At 45.8% G+C, this 21,478-nt stretch overlaps 1 protein-coding gene across 1 annotated transcript in view; it reads right to left on the reverse strand.

Moving 5' to 3' along the window:
- LOC137322210 (dynein axonemal heavy chain 8-like) overlaps window positions 1-21,478 on the reverse strand; it is a 1,468,904-nt gene that overhangs the window by 611,336 nt on the left and 836,090 nt on the right. Inside the window, exons 50-51 of the mRNA XM_067985326.1 lie at window positions 20,356-20,517; window positions 19,037-19,283 (exon numbers count right to left, since the gene is read on the reverse strand). Of these exons, the coding sequence (XP_067841427.1) occupies window positions 19,037-19,283; window positions 20,356-20,517 (409 nt within the window). The remainder of the gene's footprint in view (window positions 1-19,036; window positions 19,284-20,355; window positions 20,518-21,478) is intronic.

Consider the following 21,478-nt stretch of genomic DNA (forward strand, 5'->3'; position numbering starts at 1 on the left):
TGGCCTCACCAATGCCCTGTACAACTTCAACAAGACATCCCAACTCCTGCATTCAATGTTCTGACCAATGAAACCAAGCATGCTGAATGCCTTCTTCACCACCCTATCCACCTGTGACTCCACTTTCAAGGAGCTATGAATCTGTACTCCCAGATCTCTTTGTTCTATAACTCTCCCCAACGCCCTACCATTAACGGAGTAGGTCCTGGCCCGATTCGATCTACCAAAATGCATCACCTCACATTTATCTAAATTAAACTCCATCTGCCATTCATCGGCCCACTGGCCCAATTTATCAAGATCCCGTTGCAATCCTAGATAACCTTCTTCACTGTCCACAATGCCACCAATCTTGGTGTCATCTGCAAACTTACTAACCATGCCTCCTAAATTCTCATCCAAATCATTAATATAAATAACAAATAACAGCGGACCCAGCACCGATCCCTGAGGCACACCGCTGGACACAGGCATCCAGTTTGAAAAACAACCCTCTACAACCACCCTCTGTCTTCTGTCGTCAAGCCAATTTTGTATCCAATTGGCTACCTCACCTTGGATCCCATGAGATTTAACCTTATGTAACAACCTACCATGCGGTACCTTGTCAAATGCTTTGCTGAAGTCCATGTAGACCACGTCTACTGCACAGCCCTCATCTATCTTCTTGGTTACCCCTTCAAAAAACTCAATCAAATTCGTGAGACATGATTTTCCTCTCACAAAACCATGCTGACTGTTCCTAATTAGTCCCTGCCTCTCCAAATGCCTGTAGATCCTGTCCCTCAGAATACCCTCTAACAACTTACCCACTACAGATGTCAGGCTCACTGGTCTGTAGTTCCCAGGCTTTTCCCTGCCGCCCTTCTTAAACAAAGGCACAACATTTGCTACCCTCCAATCTTCAGGCACCTCACCTGTAGCGGTGGATGATTCAAATATCTCTGCTAGGGGACCCGCAATTTCCTCCCTAACCTCCCATAACGTCCTGGGATACATTTCATCAGGTCCCGGAGATTTATCTACCTTGATGCGCGTTAAGACTTCCAGCACCTCCCTCTCTGTAATATGTACACTCCTCAAGACATCACTATTTATTTCCCCAAGTTCCCTAACATCCATGCCTTTCTCAACCGTAAATACCGATGTGAAATATTCATTCAGGATCTCACCCATCTCTTGTGGTTCCGCACATAGATGACCTTGTTGATCCTTAAGAGGCCCTACTCTCTCCCTAGTTACCCTTTTGCCCTTTATGTATTTGTAGAAGCTCTTTGGATTCACCTTTGCCTGATCTGCCAAAGCAATCTCATATCCCCTTTTTGCCCTCCTGATTTCTCTCTTAACTCTACTCCGGCAATCTCTATACTCTTCAAGGGATCCACTTGATCCCAGCTGCCTATGCATGTCATATGCCTCCTTCTTCTTTTTGACTAGTGCCTCAATCTCCCGAGTCATCCAAGGTTCCCTACTTCTACCAGCCTTGCCCTTCACTTTATAAGGAATGTGCTTACCCTGAACCCTGGTTAACACACTTTTGAAAGCCTCCCACTTACCAGACGTCCCTTTGCCTGCCAACAGACTCTCCCAATCAACTTCTGAAAGTTCCTGTCTAATACCATCAAAATTGGCCTTTCCCCAATTTAGAATTTTAACTTTTGGGCCAGACCTATCCTTCTCCATAGCTAGCTTAAAACTAATGGAATTATGATCACTGGTCCCAAAGTGATCCCTCACTAACACTTCTGTCACCTGCCCTTCCTTATTTCCCAAGAGGAGGTCAAGTTTTGCCCCCTCTCTAGTCAGGCCATCCACATACTGAATGAGAAATTCCTCCTGAATACACTCAACAAATTTCTCTCCATCCAAGCCCCTAATGCTATGGCTGTCCCAGTCAATGTTGGGAAAGTTAAAGTCCCCTACTATTACCACCCTATTTTTCTTGCAGCTGTCTGTAATCTCCTTACATATTTGCTCCTCAATTTCCCGTTGACTATTTGGGGGTCTGTAGTACAATCCTATCAAAGTGATCTCTCCCTTCTTATTTTTCAGTTCTACCCATATAGACTCAGTGGGCGAACCCTCGGATATATCCCCTCTCACTACTGCCGTGATGTTCTCCCTAATCAAGAACGCAACTCCCCCTCCTCTCTTACCTCCTGCTCTATCTTTCCTATAGCATCTGTACCCTGGAACATTGAGCTGCCAGTCCTGCCCCTCCCTTAGCCATGTTTCAGTAATAGCTATAACATCCCAGTCCCATGTACCCATCCATGCCCTGAGTTCATCTGCCTTGCCCATCAGACTTCTTGCATTGAAATAAATGCAGTTTAATCTAGACTTCCCTTGGTCTTTGCCCTGCTTTCTCAGACCATCTGTCCGGTCATGTTCTGTACACTCTCCCTTACTGCCTTTTGTTTCTGTCACCACTTTATTTCCCACTGACTTCCTGCATCGGTTCCCATCCCCCTGCCACATTAGTTTAAACCCTCCCCAACAGCACTGGCAAACACTCCCCCTAGGACATTGGTTCCAGTCCTGCCCAGATGCAGACCATCCAATTTGTACTGGTCCCACCTCCCCCAGAACCGGTTCCAATGGCCCAGGAATTTGAATCCCTCCCTCTTGCACCATCTCTCAAGCCACGTATTCATCTTAGCTATCCTGTCATTCCTACTCTGACTAACCCGTGGCACTGGTAGCAATCCTGAGATTACTACCTTTGAGGTCCTACTCTTTAGTTTAACTCCTAACTCCCTAAATTCAGCTTGTAGGACCTCATCCTGTTTTTTACCTATATCGTTCGTGCCTATATGCACCACGACAACTGGCTGTTCACCCTCCCCCTCCAGAATGTCCTGCAGCCGCTCCGAGACATCCTTGACCCTTGCACCAGGGAGGCAACATACCATCCTGGAGTCTCGGTTGCGTCCGCAGAAACGCCTGTCTATTCCCGTTACAATCGAGTCCCCTATCACTATAGCTCTGCCACTCTTTTTCCTGCCCTCCTGTGCAGCAGAGCCAGCCACGGTGCCATGAACCTGGCCACTGCCACCTTCCCCTGGTGAGCCATCTCCCCCAACAGTATCCAAAACGGTATACCTGTTTTGGAGGGAGATGACCGCAGGGTACCCCTGCATTGCCTTCCTACTCTTCCTCTGTCTGTTGGTCACCCATTCACTATCTCCCTCAGTAATTTTTATCTGCGGTGTGACCAACTCACTGAACGTGCTATCCACGACTTTCTCAGCATCGCGGATGCTCCAAAGTGAATCCATCCGCAGCTCCAGAGCCGTCAAGCGGTCAAACAATAGCTGCAGCTGGACACACTTCCCGTAGGTGAAGGAATCAGGGACACAGGAAGGAGCCCTGAATTCCCACATCTCACAAGAGGAACATGACACGGCCCTAGGATCTCCTGCCATGACTTAACCCTTAAATTAGCTTAAGAACAACTACAATGTCAAGAGAAAAAAAAAAGGAAAGAAAAACTACTTACCACTCCCTTTAAGGAGTTTACTCCTTTAAATTGTTCTCAATTTAGAGAATGTTAACTACACTAGGGACCTTGATTCACTAAAAAATAAACGATACTTCCTATAAGACCTGCAGACCTTCCCTTTCCTTTTACTTTCGTTACTGCAGATAAGTAGAAATACTCACCTGAACATACTCACCAATCAGGTGCCTCCCCTGTGTCGCGTCCCGATCTGATTCCTGACGTCACTTCGAACTCGGTCGCAGCTCCGCTCCGCTCGGCTCCTCTCAGCTGTTCTCAGCGCTCTGAAATCCCGCCTTTTATCAGACGCTCCCTCCGCTCGGCTCGGCTCCTCTCAGCTGTTCTCAGCGCTCTGAAATCCCGCCTTTTATCGGACGCTCCCTCCGCTCGGCTCGGCTCCTCTCAGCTGTTCTCAGCGCTCTGAAATCCCGCCTTTTATCGGACGCTCCCTCCGCTCGGCTCGGCTCCTCTCGGCTCCTCTCAGCGCTCTGAAATCCCGCCTTTTATCGGACCCTCCCTCCGCTCGGCTCGGCTCCTCTCAGCTGTTCTCAGCGCTCTGAAATCCCGCCTTTTATCGGACGCTCCCTCCGCTCGGCTCGGCTCCTCTCAGCTGTTCTCAGCGCTCTGAAATCCCGCCTTTTATCGGACGCTCCCTCCGCTCGGCTCGGCTCCTCTCAGCTGTTCTCAGCGCTCTGAAATCCCGCCTTTTATCGGACGCTCCCTCCGCTCGGCTCGGCTCCTCTCAGCTGTTGGCCTTCATTACAAGAAGATTTGAGTACAGGAGCAAGGATGTCTTACTGCAGTTATACAGGGCCTTGGTGAGATCGCACCTGGAGTATTGTGTGCAGTTTTGGTCTCCTTACCCAAGAAAGGATATACTTGCCATGGAGGGAATGCAGCGAAGGTTCACCAGACTGATCCCTGGGATGGCAGGACTGTCGTATGAGGAGAGTTTGGGTCGACTCGGCCTGTATTCACTTGAGTTAAGAAGAATGAGAGGGGATCTCATTGAAACACATAAAATTCTGACAGGGCTAGACAGATTGGATGAAGGGAGGATGTTTCCCCTGGCTGGGGGGTCCACAACGAGGGGTCACAGTCTCAGGATATGAGGTAGGACATTTAGGACTGAGATGAGGAGAAATTTCTTCACTCAGAGGGTGGTGAACCTGTGGAATTCTTTACCACAGATGGCTGTGGAGGCCAAGTCACTGAATATATTTAAGAAGGAGTGAGATAGATTTCTAGACACGAAAGGTATCAAGGGATATGGAGAGAGCGGGAATATGGTATTGAGATAGAGGATCAGCCATGATCATATTGAATGGTGGAGTAGGCTCGAAGGGCCTGTTTCTATGAGTAAAAATAGAACCGCTGTGTTGTAGGACATCCACTCCATATCTGTCTGGAGCTGCCACATGCTCCACGGTGGCCTTCAGTGCTGTAAAGTCATTATTGATGGTGCCACACATTAATGTAGACTCCTTCAGTTGGCCATTCAGGTGCTGCACACGCTGGGAGGCTGCCCACAGTGCCTGAATAGGCATGATGCTCTGCAATCATACTTCTTTTAAAAGCAGGACTTTTGAAATCAGAGTCCATACCCTCTTCAGGTGATGGCTGATATCTTCTACTTCTTCGCTCAGCAGCATCAGGCTTCTCAAGTTCTAGAAAGAACTTACAGTTGTAAGTGCCTTATGGTCAATGAATAACTTTTGAAGTGTAGTCACTGTTGTTTTGATGGCAAATATGACAGCCAATTTGCAAATAGTAAGGTCCCAAAAACAATAATGAGATGAATGACCAGTTAATCTGTTTTGGTGTTGTTGGTTGAGGAATAAATTCTGGCCAACACTTAGTACTGCACTGAAGTGTCAGCCTTGATTATGTTCTGAAATCCAGGAGTGGGACTTGAACCCACGTGTCCCAATGGAACTGTTCTCTGTGATAAATACTTTGTGGACAAATGTACTGTTGGCAGGAAGCAAACCATAATCACAAAGTATTTTGTGAAATGACTGAAATTTGCAATGCACAGCTTGTACAGTGCTCAAGCTTCCATCACGTGTATTTGAATAGTTGCTTTGATTTGTTGTGGTGTTTTTTAGTGCTCCTGTAGAGTTTTGCTGTGCTGTTTCATTGGGCATAATTTTAACTTGGCAGCGGGAACTCAGCGGGGGCGGGGGGGGCAGGGATTGAATAGTCACGTGGGAAACCCGGAAAAGTTTTCTGTCAGCTCGAGCGATCGCGACTAAATTGAAGGCCCTCAATGTTACTTCAGGTTTCACGCCTCCAAGCTGTGCAGTGGGTGTACTGTGCACCTAAATGACGTGCTGGGAACTGGAGTATTTAAAGGGCCTTTGCAAGCATGGATTTTGAGGAAGAAAGGAGGAATGTTTAGAGTTGCAGCATCACAGGAGTAAGGCAGCACCTCGTTTTAGCAATTCCTCTCTTGAGTTGCTACTGGCTGGTGTGGGGAGTAGGAGGGTGTTACTACACCCGGCTGACCGGAGGAAGCGCTCTGCTTCTGCCACCAAGAAGGCGTGGCTGGAGGAAGCAGAAGAGCTGAGCAGCAGGAACACGGTGGCAAGGATGAGGGTGCAATGCAGGAAGCACTTTAATGACCTAACCAGGTCAGGAAAAATTAGTACAGTTACCGATTCACCTACATCCTGGAGTAGACTTTAACCCCCACCCCCCCACACTGTCTTGCCAAGCGTACTCCATCACATCACTCCACATACCCACATAAGTCTCATTATCAACTTACCTTCACTTTCTGTGCACGTCCTCATCTCCCCATTTGTGAACCCTCCACTCCCACTCAACCCAATCCTGATGCAATGTGATGAATCTGTCTGATACTCACCCTCTGATGTATCTCTTTCATTGGCAACCTCGCCCAAAGCAATGCATCCATCGAATGACCATGTCACCTTCATTCACTCACACATCTGTCCTTTCTCCCCTTGTAGGAGAATGCAAAGTGAATGGGAGAGGAGTAGGACCAGAGGGGGGCAACCTCAAATAGTGCCCCTGACAGATGCGGAGGAGGAGGCGTTGGATCTGAGCCGCACTGTTGAATGCCTGGCCGTCGGCACAAATAGAAACAAATGGGTATGATCTCATGGCCATTACAGAGACGTGGTCGCAAGGTGGCCAAGGTTGGGAGCTAAATATTCAGGGTTATTTCACATTTCAGAAGGATAAGAAAAAAGGTAAAGTTGATGGGATAGCTCTGTTAATAAAGAATGAAATTGGTATAACAGTGAGAAATGATCTTGGCTCAGAAAATCAAGATGTCAAATCAATTTGGGTGGAGGCAAGAAATAGCAAGGGAAAGAAATCACTGGTGGGAGTAGTATATAGGCCCCCTAACAGCAGCTACGCTGTAGGGCAAAATATTAATCAGGAAATAAGGGGGGCTTGTAAAAAAGGTAATGCAATAATCATGGGTGATTTTAAATTTCACATCGATTGGACAAATCAATTTGGCAAAAATAGCCCTGAGGAGGAGTTCATAGAGTGTATTAGGGACTGTTTCTTAGACCAATACGTCGGGGAACCAACCAGGGAATAGGCCATTTTGGATCTGGTAATGGGTAACGAAACAGGATTAATTAATGATCTCAAAGTAAAGGATCCCTTGGGAAACAGTGATCATAACATGATAGAATTTCATATCCTGTTTGAGAGTGAGGATCTTGGGTCTGAAACTACTGTATTAAACTTAAATAAGGGCAATTATAAAGGAATGAGGGCAGAATTGGCTAACGTGGACTGGGTAAACAGATTAGATGGTATGATGGTAGATAAGCAGTGGCAAACATTTAAAAAGATATTTTATGACTCGCAACAAAAATATATCCCCATGAGGAAAGACTCCACAAAAAGGGTGAACCAACCATTGCTAAGCAAGGAAGTAAAGGATGGTATCAGGTTGAAAGAAAAAGCATATCACATGGCAAAGATTACTGGTAAGCCCAAAGATTAGGAAAACTTTATAAACCAGCAAAGGATAACTAAAAGAATAATAAAAGGGAGAAAATAAATTATGAGAGTAAACTAGCAAGAAATATAAAAACTGACAGTAAAAGCTTCTACAAGTCTCTAAAAAGGAAGAGGGTAGCTAAAGTAAACATTGGTCCCTTAGAGGATGAGACTGGGGAAATAATAATGGAAAACAAGGAATTGGCAGAGGAATTGAACAGATATTTTGTATCTGTCTTCACAGTAGAAGACACGAATAACATACCAATAATAGTAGAAAATCAAGGGGAAAAGGGGAGGGAGGAACTAAAAACAATCACTATCACTGGAGAAAAAGTACTAGGTAAACTAATGGGTCTAAAGGCTGACAAGTCCCCTGGACCTGATGGCTTGCATCCAAGGGTCTTAAAGGAAGTGGCTTCAGAGATAGTGGATGCATTGGTTGTAATCTTCCAGAATTCACTAGATTCTGGAAAGGTCCCAGTGGATTGGAAAACCGCAAACATAACACCCCTATTCAAGAAGGGAGTGAGCCAGAAAGCAGGTAACTATAGACCAGTTAGCCTCTAACACTTGTCATTGGGAAAATGCGAGAATCCATTATTAAGGAAGTAGTAGCAGGACATTTGGAGACTCATAATACAATCAAGGAGAGTCAACGTGGTTTTATGAAGGGGAAATCGTGTCTGACAAATTTAGTAGAGTTTTTTGAGGTAGTAACGGGCAGGGTGGATAAAGGGGAACCAATGGATGCAGTATGTTTGGATTTCCAAAAGGCATTCAATAAGATGCCACACAAAAGATTTCTGCACAAGATAAGAGCTCATGGTGTTGCAGGTAATATACTGACATGGATAGAGGATTGGCTAACTAACAGAAAATAAAGAGTCGGGATAAAAGGGTCATTTTCAAAATGGCAATCTGTAACTAATGGGGTGCCGCAGGGCTCAGTGCTGGGGCTTCAATTATTTACAATATATATCAATGACTTGGATGAAGGCAGCGAGTGTCTTGTGGCCAAATTTGCTGATGATACAAAGATAGGTGGAAAAGCAAGTTGCGATGAGAACACAAAGTGTCTTGAAAGGGATATTGACAGGTTAAGAGAATGGGCAAAAATTTGGCAGATGGAATATAAAGTGGGAAAATGTGAAGTCATCCACTTTGGGAGGAAAAATAAAAAAGCAAAATATTATTTGAATGGAGAAATACTACAAAATATTGCGGTGCAGAGGGATCTGGGTGTCCTCATACATGAAACACAAAAAGTCAACATGCAGGTGCAGCAAGTAATTTTTTAAATATTCGTTCATGGGATGTGGGTGTCGCTGGCGAGGCTGGCATTTATTGCCCATCCATAATTGCCCTTGAGAAGGTGGTGGTGAGTCGACTTCTTGAACCGCTGCAGTCCGTGTGGTGAAGGTTCTCCCACATTGCTGTTAGGAAGGGAGTTCCAGGATTTTGACCCAGCGACGATGAAGGAACGGCGATATATTTCCAAGTCGGGATGGTGTGTGACTTGGAGGGGAATGTGCAGGTGGTGTTGTTCCCATGTGCCTGCTGTCCTTCTAGGTGGTAGAGGTCGCGGGTTTGGGAGGTGCTGTCAAAGAAGCCTTGGAGAGTTGCTGCAGTGCATCCTGGGGATGGTAGACACTGCAGCCACTGTGCGCCGGTGGTGAAGGGAGTGAATGTTTAGGGTGGTGGATGTGGTGCCAATCAAGTGGGCTGCTTTGTCCTGGATGGTGTCGAGCTTCTTGAGTGTTGTTGCAGCTGCACTCATCCAGGCAAGTGGAAAGTATTCCATTACACTCCTGAATTGTGCCTTGTAGATGATGGAAATGCTTTGGGGAATCAGGAGATGAGTCACTCACCGCAGAATATCCATCCTCTGACCTGCTCTTGTAACCACAGTATTTATATGGCTGGACCAGTTAAGTTTCTGGTCAATGGTGATCCCCAGGATGTTGATGGTGGGGGATTCGGCGATGGTAATACCGTTGATTGTCAAGGGGAGGTGGTTAGACTCTCTCTTGTTGGAGATGGTCATTGCCTGTCACTTGTCTGGCGCAAATGTTACTTGCCACTCATCAGCCCAAGCCTGGATGTTGTCCAGGTCTTGCTGCATGCGGGCTCGGACTGCTTCATTATTTGAGGGGTTGCGAATGGAACTGAACACTGTGCAATCATCAGCGAACATCCCCATTTCTGATCTTATGATGGAGGGAAGGTCATTGATGAAGCAGCTGAAGATGGTTGGGCCGAGGACACTGCCCTGAGGAACTCCTGCAGCAATGTCCTGCGGCTGAGATGATTGGCCTCCAACAACCACGACCATCTTCCTTTGTGCTAGGTATGACTCCAGCCACTAGAGAGTTTTCCCCCTGATTCCCATTGACTTCAATTTTACTTGGGCTCCTTGGTGCCATACTCAGTCAAATGCTGCCTTGATGTCAAGGGCAGTCACTCTCGCCTTACCTCTGGAATTCAGCTCTTTTGTCCATATTTGGACCAAGGCTGTAATGAGGTCTGGAGCCGAGTGGTCCTGACAGAACCCAAAATGAGCATCGGTGAGCAGGTTATTGGTGAGTAAGTGCCGCTTGATAGGACTGTCGACGACAGCATTCCATCACTTTGCTGATGATTGAGAGTAGACTGATGGGGCGGTAATTGGCTGGATTGGATTTGTCCTGCTTTTTGTGGACAGGACATACCTGGGCAATTTTCCACATTGTCGGGTAGATGCCAGTGTTGTAGCTGTACTGGAACAGCTTGGCTAGAGGCGCAGCTAGTTTTGGAGCACAAAACTTCAGCACTACAGCAGGGATGTTGTCGGGGTCCATAGCCTTTGTTGTATCCAGTGGACTCAGCCGTTTCTTGATATCACGTGGAGTGAATCGAATTGGCTGAAGACTGGCTTCTGTGAAGGTGGGGATATCGGGAGGAGTCCGAGATAGATCATCCACTCGGCACTTCTGGCTGAAGATGGTTGCAAACCCTTCAGCCTTGTCTTTTGCACTCACGTGCTGAACTCCGCCATCATTGAGGAATCTGGAAGGCAACTAAATATTGGCCTTTATTTCTCGGGGGATGGAGTTTAAAAGTAGGGAAGTCATGCTACAATTGTACAGGGTGCTGGTGAGACCACACCTGGAGTACTGCGTACAGTTCTGGTGCCCTTATTTAAGGAAGGACATACTTGCATTGGAGGCAGTTCAGAGAAGGTCACTAGGTTGATTCCGGGTATGGAAGGGTTGTCTTATGATGAAAGATTGAACAGGTTGGGTCTATACTCATTGGTATACTTTAGAAGAATGAAAGGAGATCTTATTGAAACATCCAAGATTCTGAGGGGACTCGATTGGGTTGATGTTGAGAGGATGTTACCCCTCATGGGGGATTCTCAAACTAGGGGGCATAGTCTCAGAATAAGGGGTCGCCCGTTTAAGACGGAAATGAGGAGGAATTTCTTCTCCCTGAGGGTCATGAATCTTTGGAATTCTTTACCCCAAAAAGCTGTGGAGGCTGAATCATTGAATACATTCAAGGCTGGGTTAGACAAATTTTTGATCAGCAAGGGAGTCAAAGGATATGGGGAAAGGGCGGGAAAGTGGAGTTGAGGTAAAAATCAGATCAGCCATGATCTCATTAAATGGCGAAGCGGGCTCGAGGGACCAAATGGCCTACTCCTGCTCCTATCTCTTATGGTCTTATGGGAGATGCCGAGACTGGCAACTTGCAAACAGCTGGTGACAGAACTTTAACATCCTTCACACACATCATGAATTGATGTTATCAATGATTGACTTGTTGCATACCTCAGTCTGCTCATCGCAAACTAACTTTTGCAATGATACTTAATATTGCTTTACATTCTCTTTCAGGGCCTTCAAGGATTGATGACGAGGCATGCACCAAGGAAGAAGGCGATTCCTCAAAGGAGCTCAATTCCTCTGAGGACGCACCCTCACATCACGTCCAGCCATGCACCAGCCGCAGATACTCGCACATCCGTGGGTCCTGTTTGGTAGATAGTGGGTTGTCACCTGGTGATTCACCACTTGCAAGTGTGCATGAGTGTTGGCAGGGCCAGCTGTGGAGAGTCCATGTCGGGGGGGCGCACTTGTTTCGAAGCTCTGCTCAGCTGGATCCAGGTGATGAACCCCGGGGGACAACATTGAGAGTGAGAATGATCAAGGTACAGCTCCACCTTTGCGAGGTAATGGAAAAGTTGTCATGCACACGCTCCACAATAGCGGATAGGATGGAGGATTCCAACTCCAACGCTAGTGGATTGGTGGCGCAGGTAAGTTCAGGAATGTCTTTAACCACGGTTCTCTAATGAGTCCATGCAGGCCATGACAACGCCCGTGCTGATTCTGAAGGGCAACATGTCTGCCGCCTTAAACAGGCAGACAGAAACTTCATCCGTGGCCTTAGAAAGTGCCACATCTCCTCGCCAGCCTGCTGACCAGCAGAACTTTGGGAGTGATGTTGCGCCGGCCGGGGAGAGGGATGATGGAGAAAGGGAACATGGAAGTGGGGATTCCACTCCAGCACTCCAACATCTTACCTGTTGCCCACCCCTCAAACAGTACCCGCAATGCTGCCTCCTCTCCCGGCGTCCGAGTCTGTCCTTGCACAGGGGCAGGTGGAGCAGACTTTTGCGAGGTCCTCACCGACTCCAAAACCCAAAGGTTGTCGGCCAAAAGCATTTAAGCAGACAGGGCATGAATCTAAGCAACCTGCCACTACCTCTACCACAGGGAATGCATCACGTAGGAGCGCGAGGAAGAGAAAGGCTAAGGATTTGTGTGATCACGAAGGGTATGCACAAGGGTGTCTGACAAAATGTCATGTTTTTCATTTATATTTGTTTTTTGTTAAATGCACATTAAATGTTATAATTGTCACCACCACTCCGTGCCTTGTCCATTCTGGAGTCCCTTGTGAAAGTGCACTTTCATGTGCCCTGTCGTGAATGGCAAGACTTGATGCCACCCACTGGGCGCGTGTACAGTGGTTGTAAGCATGGTTGAAGGACTGTTTTGTGCAAAAAGAAGAATGGGGGGCTTCTGTTCGTGGTGGTGGTTGTTCCAGGCGGTCTGAATAGCTCTCTATCTTCACTTTGCAGATCTCATTCTGAGAAGCTGTTAGATATGAGTGAATCCCTTGACTCACGAGCAGCCACATGCATCACTGCTCTGGCGATGGGCTGCCCATCTTCATCCTCCTCATAGTCTTCTTCAATGTTGCCGACAGATGAGGATGCTTCATGAGCGCATTCGAGCTTCTCCACCTGTAACCCTGACACCACATACGACTATAATTCTGTACACCCTTGCTGTACAGCATTGAAGGGCTCCCCCAGGTCGATCCAGGCACTTGAAGCCCATCTTCAGTATTCCTACGGCTTGTTCAATGACAGACCTGGTGGTGCTGTGACTGTCATTGTACCGCTGCTGTGTCTCGATGGTGAGGTTTCTCACAGGTGTCACGAGCCATGTCTGAAGGGGATATCCCTTGTCTTCAAGGAGCCAGCCCTTAAGTCTGGCTTGTGGAAGAGGGCCGGAATGTTGGACTGGGACAAAATGAAGGAATAATGACAGCTGCCAGAGAATTTGGCACACATCTGCAGAAACTTCCTCCGATGGTCGCAGACCAACTGCGCATTGATGGAGTGATATCCCTTTCGGTTGATGAAGAGTCCTGACTCATACGGAGGCCCTCGGATTGCTACGTGTGTGCAATCAATTGCACTCTGCACCCATGGAAAGCCAGCCAGAGAGTTGAAACCCACTGCCCTCTCAGTCTGGCTGATGTTGTTGCAGAGGAAGTTGACGTAGTCGGATGTCCCAGTAAAGGTAGTGATCTCAGGATTACTACCAGTGCCACGTGCTAGTGAGTATAGGAACAGGAGAATAGACAAGATGAATGCGTAGCTGCAGGGATGGTGTAGGAGGGAGGGATTTAGATTCCTGGGACATTGGGACCAGTTCTGGGGAAGGTGGGACCTGTACAAGCGTGACGGGTTACACCCGAGCAGAACTGGGACCAATGTCCACGCGGGGGTGTTTGCCACTGCTGTTGGGGAAGGTTTAAACGAGAGTGGCAGGGGGATGGGAACCTGAGCGGGGAGTCAGAAGAGAATAAAATTGAGAGCAGCAAGAGAGGGGAAGACCCAGGGAAAATCTACAATACAAATAATACAAACAGTTGATCAAGAACAAGTGAGAGGGAAAAGCGTAGAGCAGCGGAAAGAAAGTGTACTTTAGGCACGACAGATAAAATAAAAACTAGAAGGCGTAAGGCGATTAACCCAGCATCAAAGCTGTGGCAGGGGGTTGAGAACCTGAGCAGGGAGACAGAGGAAAGTGTGTCAGGAAGGGACAGAAGGTATGGAGTAAAAGGTGAAGTGTTAAAAAAGGAAAAAGCAGAAACTAAGTGTCACAAAACATATTTGAAAGTTCTTTATCTGAATGCACGTAGCATTCGTAACAAAATGGACGAGTTAACGGCACAAATAACTACGTATGGGTATGATCTTGTGGCCATTACAGAAACATGGCTGCAGGGTGACAACGACTGGGAATTAAATATGCCAGGGTATTTAACAATCAGGAAGGACAGGCAGGAAGGAAGGGGAGGTGGGGTGGCTATGTTAATAAAGGAAGGAATCACTGTAATACAGAGAAACGATATTGGGACAAAGGATCAGGATAATGAAACAGTTTGGGTAGAGATAAGGAATAATAAGGGGAAATAAACACTCGTGGGCGTAGCATATAGGCCTCCTAATAGTTGCAACTGTGCTGGAAGAAGTATTAATCAGGAAATAGTCGGGGCATGTAATAAGGGAACAGCTATAATTATGGGGGATTTTAACTATCATATTAACTGGACAAATCAAATTGGGCAGGGCAGCATTGAAGAAGAGTTTATTGAGTGTATTAGGGATGGATTTCTTGAGCAGTATATAACTGATCCTACAAGGGGGCAAGCAACCTTGGACCTGGTCCTGTGTCATGAGCCAGGATTAATTAATAATGTCCTAGTTAAGGATCCCCTTGGAATGAGTGACCATAACATGGTTACATTCCATATCCAATTAGAGGGTGAGAAGGTTGGTTCTCAAACAAGCGTACTGAGCTTGAATAAAGGAGACTATGATGGTATGAGAGCGGAATTGATTAAAGTGGACTGGGAAAATAGATTAAAGGGTAAGACGGTACATGAGCAGTGGTGTTCATTCAAGGAGTTATTTTACAACTTTCAAAAAATATATATTCCACTGAGGAAAAAAGGGTGTAAAAGAAATGACAGCCATCCGTGGCTAAGTAAAGAAATTAAGGATAGTATCCGACTAAAAACAAGGACATATAAGGTAGCCAAACTTAGTGGGAGGATAGAAGATTGGGAAGTCTTCAAAAGACATCAAAAAGTAACGAAAGGATTGATTAAGAAAGGGAAGATAGATTATGAAAATAAACTAGCAAAAAATATAAAAACAGATAGCAAGAGTTTCCACAGTTATATAAAAAGAAAAAGGGTGGCTGAGGCAAACGTAGGTCCTTTAGAGGATGAGACCGGGAAATTAATGGTGGGATACATGGAGATGGCAAAAATGCTGAACAAATATTTTGTTTCAGTCTTTACGGTAGAGGACACGAAGAATATCCCAACACTGGACAAACAGGGGGTTCTAGTGGGGTAGGAGCTAAATACGACTAAAATCACTAAGGAATTGGTACTCAGTAAATTAATGGGACTCAAGGCGGATAAATCCACTGAACCTGATGGCTTACATCCTAGGGTCTTGAGAGAAGTGGCAGTAGGGATTGTGGATGCTTTGGTAATAATTTTCCAAAATTCTCTGGACTCGGCAAAGGTCCCGGCAGATTGGAAAACTGATAATGTAACACCCTTATTTAAAAAGGGTAGTAGGCAGAAGGCTGGAAATTATAGACCAGTTAGCCTAACATCTGTGGTGGGTAAAATTTTGGAGTCTATTATTAAGGAGACAGTAGCGGAACATTTGGATAAACATAATTTAATAGGACAAAGTCAGCATGGTTTTACGAAGGGGAAGTCATGTCTGACAAATTTGCTTGAGTTCTTTGAGGACATAACGTACAGGGTGGATAAAGGGGAACCAGTGGACGTAGTGTATTTAGACTTCCAGAAGGCATTCAACAAGGTGCCACATAAAAGATTATTGCTCAAGATAAAGAATCACTGGATGGGGGTAATGTTCTGGCATGGGTGGAGGATTGGCTATCTGACAGGAAGCAGAGAGTTGGGATAAATGGTTCATTCTCGGACTGGCAACCAGTAGCCAGTGGTGTTCCGCAGGGGTCGGTGCTGGGTCCCCAACTCTTTACAATCTATATTAACGATTTGGAGGAGGGGACCGAGTGTAACATATCAAAGTTTGCAGATGATACAAAGATGGGAGGGAAAGTGGAGAGTGAGGAGGACATAAAAAACCTACATGGGGATTTAGACAGGCTGGGTGAGTGGGTGGAGATTTGGCAGATGCAATACCATATTGGAAAATGTGAGGTTATGCACTTTGGCAGGAAAAATCAGAGAGCAAGTTATTATCTTAATGGCGAGAAACTGGAAAGTACTGCAGTACAAAGGGATCTGGGGGTCCCAGTGCAAGAAAATCACAAAGTTAGTATGCAGGTGCAGCAGGTAATCAAGAAGGCCAACGGAATGTTGGCTTTTATTGCTAGGGGGATAGAATATAAAAACAGGGAGGTATTGCTGCAGTTATATAAGGTATTGGTGAGACCGCACCTGGAATACTGCATGCAGTTTTAGTGTCCATACTTAAGAAAAGACATACTTGCTCTCGAGGCAGTACAAAGAAGGTTCACTCGGTTTATTCCGGGGATGAGGGGGTGGACATATGAGGAGAGGTTGAGTAGATTGGGACTCTACTCATTGGAGTTCAGAAGAATGAGAGGCAATCTTATTGAAACATATAAGATTGTGAAGGGGCTTGATCGGGTGGATGCGGTAAGGATGTTCCCAAGGATGGGTGAAACTAGAACTAGGGGGCATAATCTTAGAATAAGGGGCTGCTCTTTCAAAACTGAGATGAGGAGAAACTTCTTCACTCAGAGAGTAGTAGGTCTGTGGAATTTGCTGCCCCAGGAAGCTGTGGAAGCTACATCATTAAATAAATTTAAAACAGAAATAGACAGTTTCCTAGAAGTAAAGGGAATTAGGGGTTATGGGGAGCGGGCAGGAAATTGGACATGAATTTAGATTTGAGGTTAGGATCAGATCAGCCATGATCTTATTGAATGGCGGAGCAGGCTCGAGGGGCCGATTGGCCTACTCCTGCTCCTATTTCTTTTGTTCTTATGTTCTTATGTTCAAACAAGCCTGCGTGACCTGTCATACACGCTTATGTGCAGCCGACTGAGAGACCCTGGAGATGTCACCGGTGGTGCCCTGGAAGGATCCGGAGGCAAAGAAATTGAAGGCAGTGGTGACTTTAACTGCGATGGGCAATGCGTGACCTCCAGGCCCAGCCAGGAGTTGCTCTGCATGAAGGAGCGTGCAGATATCTGTGACCTCCTGGTGACTCAATCTGAGCCTGCTTAGGCACTGCGCCTCAGAGAGGTCCAGGAAGTTCAGCCTCTGCTTTTCCACCATCTCGTGTGTGTGCCTCCTGCGACCTCGGCCCCTCTGTTGGTCCCCTCTCTGCTCTTCTGTAGATCCTTGTGGTGCACTTCTATCTTGTGGAGCTGCAACTCCCAGAACTGGATGCTATGCCTGCCACAGATGCTGATGTGCCTCCTCCTTAGATGTATTGTTGAATAAATACATTGCGCCCCCAACCTGCTGTTGTCAATTTGAGGAGGTCCAAAATATAGGTAACTATGTCTGAACACAAGAATTCTCAGTGTGAACAAAGAAATCTCAATCTGAACACAAAGAACTCCCAGCCAAAAGTTTGTCTGAGAGAACTGAGTGCCCTGCTGCAAAAACGCTCCTTTTATTCACACGTGTCAATCACTGGTTTAAAGGTTCAAATGAGGGTCGATTACAACTTGCCTCCATTTCCATGGCGTGTTTCAGATGCCACGGGAGACACGTTCAGGAGAAGTTAAAATGGTTTGTGTAACTCAATACGCAAAAAGTTAATCCCCTGAAGTGGATTAAATGCCTAAACTGGCCCTTTAAACATCAGCCAGCCGGCACGATTTCTGGGTGTCAGAAGTGAGCGTGCATCCAAACCTGGAAGTGGGCGTGTTGGAGCCGGGATGTGGTCCCGCTACGAAAACTTACCATTTTCATTGCCCACCTGCTCCCAACCCACCCGTTGTTGGGGGTTAAAATTTACCCCATTAAAGTTGCTTAATTTTAACTATTGAATAATTCAATTTGTCCAAGCAAAAAATTACTTTGAATGAACAAAAGTACACTATATTTTCTATTTATTTAAGAATACTGGTTTTGAATACTGGAGACCAGTGGAACATCCAGGGAAACAGTGTAAATGGCCTCCTCATTCACCATTATGGTATGCCCACTAATTTTGTATCGAAATGTTGTTCGTTCTGAAAAATATGATGGATTCTGTTGACTTAAGTACATTGATGGTGATAAAGCCTAATCTGTATGTGATTTATCCATCTGGTATCAAGTGCATTGAAAATTTGGAATACGCTGCTAAAAACGACCAACACTCAGAACTGTGGGGTAAATTTTCATCCTCACTGACCAGGCAGTAATCTGGCAGAGTGGATCACTTGCTCATTGTACAAGCTGCCCAATTTTCATCCCATTGAAAATTACCCGTCTCACTGTGTTCACAAAAATGCAAACAGCTTATCTTATTGATATAAAAGTTAACATGCACAGCAAGCAATTAGAAAAGCAAATGGCATGTTGGTCTTTATTGCAAGGGGGTTGGAGTATAAGAGTAAATAAGTCTTATTACAATTGTACAGGGCTTTGGTGAGACCTCACCTGGAGTACTGTGTAATGTTTTGGTCTCCTTATCTAAGGAAGGATGTACTTGCCTTAGAGGCATTGCAACGATGGTTCACTAGATTAATTCCTGGGATGAGAGGGTTGTCCTATGGGTAGAATGAGTAGAATGAGCCTACATTCTTTGGAGATTAGAAGAATGAGAGGCAATCTCATTAAAACATATAAGATTATGAGGGGGCTTGACAGGGTAGATGCTGAGAGGCTGTTTCCCATAGCTGGAGAGTCTAGAACTAGGGGTATAGTTGCAAGATAAGGGGTCGGCCATTTAAGACTGAGATGAGGAGGAAATTCTTCACTCAGAGGGTTGTGAATCTTTGGAATTCTCTACCCAAGAGAGGGCTGTGGATGATGAGTCATTGAATATATTCAAGGCTGAGATCGAGAGATTTTTGGACTCTAGGGGAATCAAGGGATATGGGGATTGGGCGGGAAAGTGAAGTTGAAGTCGAAGATCAGCCATGGTCTGATTGAATGGCGGAGCAGGCTCGAGGGGCTGTATGGCCTACTGCTCTTATGTTCTTTCAAAATTGGAGTTACCTTTTTTTGACTTGATAGATTTCCTCCAAAGTGTTGAGAAGATTCCATCAGTCCAGTCATTAGTTGCAGGATCCAGGCGCCCAAACATCTGTGGAGCAGTAATAGACTTCGGATTCATGCGCATCTCCCGATGAGGAGTTCCACATTCGGTCAGTGAATTCATTAGGGTACGAATGACGCAAGTCTTTCCGGAGCCACTAGGACCCAATGTCATCAGTCCATGACGAACTCTGGCTGTTTCAAACAGCTGAAAGTAGAGAGAACAGCACAGGATTTGCTGAGGAAAATTACGGAAAAACTTTTTTAACGCAGTGAATAGTTTTGATCTGGAATGCGCTGCCTGAAAGGGTGGTGGAAGAAGATTCAATCGTGGCTTTCAAAAAGGAATTGGATAAATACTTGAAGGGAAAAAATTTGCAGGGCTACGGGGAAAGAGCGGGGGAATGGGACTTACTGGATTGCTCTTACAAAGAGCCGGTACGGGCTCAGTGGGCCGAATGGCCTCCTTCTGTGCTGTAATGATTCTATGATTCCAAAGGATTTTAAAATTCCACAGTGGAAAGACTGGAGAAATGGGCTTTTTATCCAAGAAAGGAGGCCTTTGCGAGGTGATCTTATAGAGGTATACAATATAGCTTTGGTTATGGAAGAGGTAAATTCAGAATGCTTCTTTAAACTAAATGTGAGAGTAGACAAGGGGACACAAGATGAAACTAGCAAAAGGTAAATATAGGACTGATATCAGGAAGTTCTTCATACAAAGAGTGATCAACACTTGGAATGGACTTCCCAATAGAGACAATAACACTAAAATTGTTTAAGAAAAAATTAGATGCTGCAGTGGGGACTTTAGGATTTTCTGGATGGATAGATTAAGATGAGGTAAATGGCCTTCCTGATCTGTAATTATCCTCTGATCTTCAATTGCATGGGCAGGAGAACCAGCTTCACTGCGTAGGTCAAGACTCGGCAAAAACAATTACGCCATCAAACAGAAGTATAGTTCCCCTAAATCAGATCTCTGCATTGTATCGGTGACTTAGTAAATGAGTGAAATTGCAGTCTTACTTTTTTTAAGTATTGTTATTATACATTAAGAAACCTCATTTTCGCTTTGATATTTTTGCACTAAAATAAAACTGCAGTGTTAAATTTAGAGAATACTGTGCTGCAACTTTCTAAATGCTCCACAACTTTGTAAATTTGTGAGATTATAGTGTTTGATGATCATCCATAAGACATATTAAAAGAATATTAAAGATATACATGATAAATGATCTATACTGTATATGTTTAGCAAAATAACTCACTGTCTTTACCTGAACTAGTTTAAGATTCCAGGGTGGGTGGTTGACGAGTCCTGCTATTTCCACCTGATTTGATACAGCTGCCTGCAGTTCTGTGTAGGTGCTACTATCTAACTGTATACCTGGGAACAGATCACTGATCAGGCTTAGGAAAAGGGGCTCATCTTCATCCACCTGTTAATTAAATACAACTCAATTATGACTTGTCTATTCTCATGCCGTAAAACATTAGAACCTAGAAATTTTGGTGGCACAATGGCTCCATCAGAGATGCAGCAGGACTGGATTTCCACCTACCAATTTGCTGAGCTGCTAACCCCACAGATTGAGCTCATTTCAATTATCAGAGGTGTGCAGGCTGTGTAAATCCAGCCCACCGTGCCAGAGTTACACCGGGGAATGGGGCGAAAAACACGTGGGAAGGCACGAGTTGGGATAAAAAGAGCTGTGATTAGAAGGCAGACCATTTTGGTGGGGGGGTGGGGGGGTGTGGCGACTTGGTTTAGTAATCAGATACATTAAAAAAAATTGCTGCTTAAAGAATAAAACCGGGCGGACCACCTGGCATCGGATCACGAGGCGCTGGACACAACTAAGGCAAACCAAGCTCAGTTGACCCTGCAAAGTCCTCCTCACTAACATCTGGGGACTTGTGCCAAAATTGGGAGAGCTGTCCCACAGACTAGTCAAGCAACAGCATGACATAGCCATTCCCACAGAATCATACCTTTCAGCCAACGTCCCTGACTCTTCCATTATCATCCCTGGGTATGTCCTCTCCCACCAGCAGGACAGACCCACCAGAGGTGGCGGTACAGTGATATACAGTCAGGAGGGAGTGGCCCTGGGAGTCCTCAACATTGATTCCAGACCCCATGAAATCTCATGGCATCAGGTCAAACATGGGCAAGGAAACCTCCTGCTGATTACCACCTACCGTCCTCCCTCAGCTGATGAATCAATCCTCCTCCATGTTGCACACCACTTAGAGGAAGCACTGAGGGTAGTAAGGACACAGAATGTACTCTGGGTGGGGGACTTCAATGTCCATCACCAAGAGTGGCTCGGTAGCACCACTACTGACTGAGCTGGCCAAGTCCTGAAGGACATAGCTGCTAGACTGGGCCTGCGGCAG

Source organism: Heptranchias perlo, chromosome 5 (genome assembly GCF_035084215.1).
Source record: "Heptranchias perlo isolate sHepPer1 chromosome 5, sHepPer1.hap1, whole genome shotgun sequence".
In the NCBI taxonomy this organism is placed as follows: Eukaryota; Metazoa; Chordata; class Chondrichthyes; order Hexanchiformes; family Hexanchidae; genus Heptranchias; species Heptranchias perlo.